Here is a 1,050-nt window from a genome sequence, read left to right on the forward strand (position 1 = left end):
TAACAATTTTTCATCTGAAGTTCTGATTAGCTTTACAAATACTTACCTATACATTTTATATTGTTTAATGTTTTATCTACTTTCTTTCCCAGTGAAAACTAAGATATTTTAATAAAAATAACTTATTTTATAATTAACCTCCTATACTTGAAGAAAATAATTAATTTCAACAACATTTTACTCTACCATGTGATCCACACAATATATAGGAAAACAAAAAAACATCTGCCTTGATATCACCGAGACATAAGTGAACAATTTTTTTTTTTTTAACAACTGATTATCAATTTATTAAAAATGTTGATTTAAGCATCTGCAATGGTGACTTCAACCTCGACTCCTGGCTCAGTACTGATGGAAGTGATCTGCTTGACAATCTCAGAAGGATTCTGCAGGTTAATGAGTTGCTTGTGGATCCTCATCTGGAAACGATCCCAAGTCTCAGAACCTTCACTACAAGGAGTTTTCCTTCTAGTTATTCTCAGAGTCTTTGTAGGCATCCGAACCGGTCCTTTCACTTTGAGATTCTTTACCTTCGCGCCTCTGATCAGGTCAGCACATACCTTCTCCAAAGACTTCACGTTGAGGCTGGTGAGGGTGATTCTAACCTGGTGAATCGCCACCTCGGGCTCCACGGGAGTCTTTCCGGTGTCTTTAAAAGCCATGGCTGCGGCGCGGCTTCCGGACCGACTTGCTACTCGGCGAGAGAGAAGAGCGGTGAGTCAGGAGCAGGAACAGGGGGCCCGAGGCTCCGCTGCAGCGGGGACCGCCTCTTCCTCCAAGAGTGTCAGCAAGCAAATTTTGTAGTTCAAGTTATCTTGGTAATGCCTTAGGCATAAATTAAGATATCCAGTATTGCAAGGAAGAGTCTATAAGATTTCACATCATTATATATAAATGGGCAATAATAAAAGTGATATTTTCTTATAATCATAATATGGTAATATAGTATTGCCTTGGTAGATACAAACACAAGTGTGTATATTTTGTTTTTATATATCATGAACCTATTTACTCATATTTCTTGTACTGTTTCATATTCATCGTAAT

General features: G+C 37.9%; 1 protein-coding gene across 1 annotated transcript; it reads right to left on the reverse strand.

Annotated features, from left to right (window-relative positions):
* Positions 1-305: 305 nt before the first annotated feature.
* On the reverse strand, positions 306-665 carry LOC132352509 (small ribosomal subunit protein uS10-like). Its single transcript, XM_059903017.1, has one exon. It carries the CDS (start codon positions 663-665, stop codon positions 306-308), a length of 360 nt encoding a protein of 119 aa, XP_059759000.1.
* Between the last annotated feature and the right edge of the window lie 385 nt (positions 666-1,050).

The sequence above is a fragment of the Balaenoptera ricei genome, chromosome 18 (assembly GCF_028023285.1).
Source record: "Balaenoptera ricei isolate mBalRic1 chromosome 18, mBalRic1.hap2, whole genome shotgun sequence".
In the NCBI taxonomy this organism is placed as follows: Eukaryota; Metazoa; Chordata; class Mammalia; order Artiodactyla; family Balaenopteridae; genus Balaenoptera; species Balaenoptera ricei.

Coding starts and splice junctions, on each gene's coding strand:
- LOC132352509 (XM_059903017.1), bottom strand. CDS start 665: ATGGCTTTTAAAGACACCGGAAAGACTCCCGTGGAGCCCGAGGTGGCG.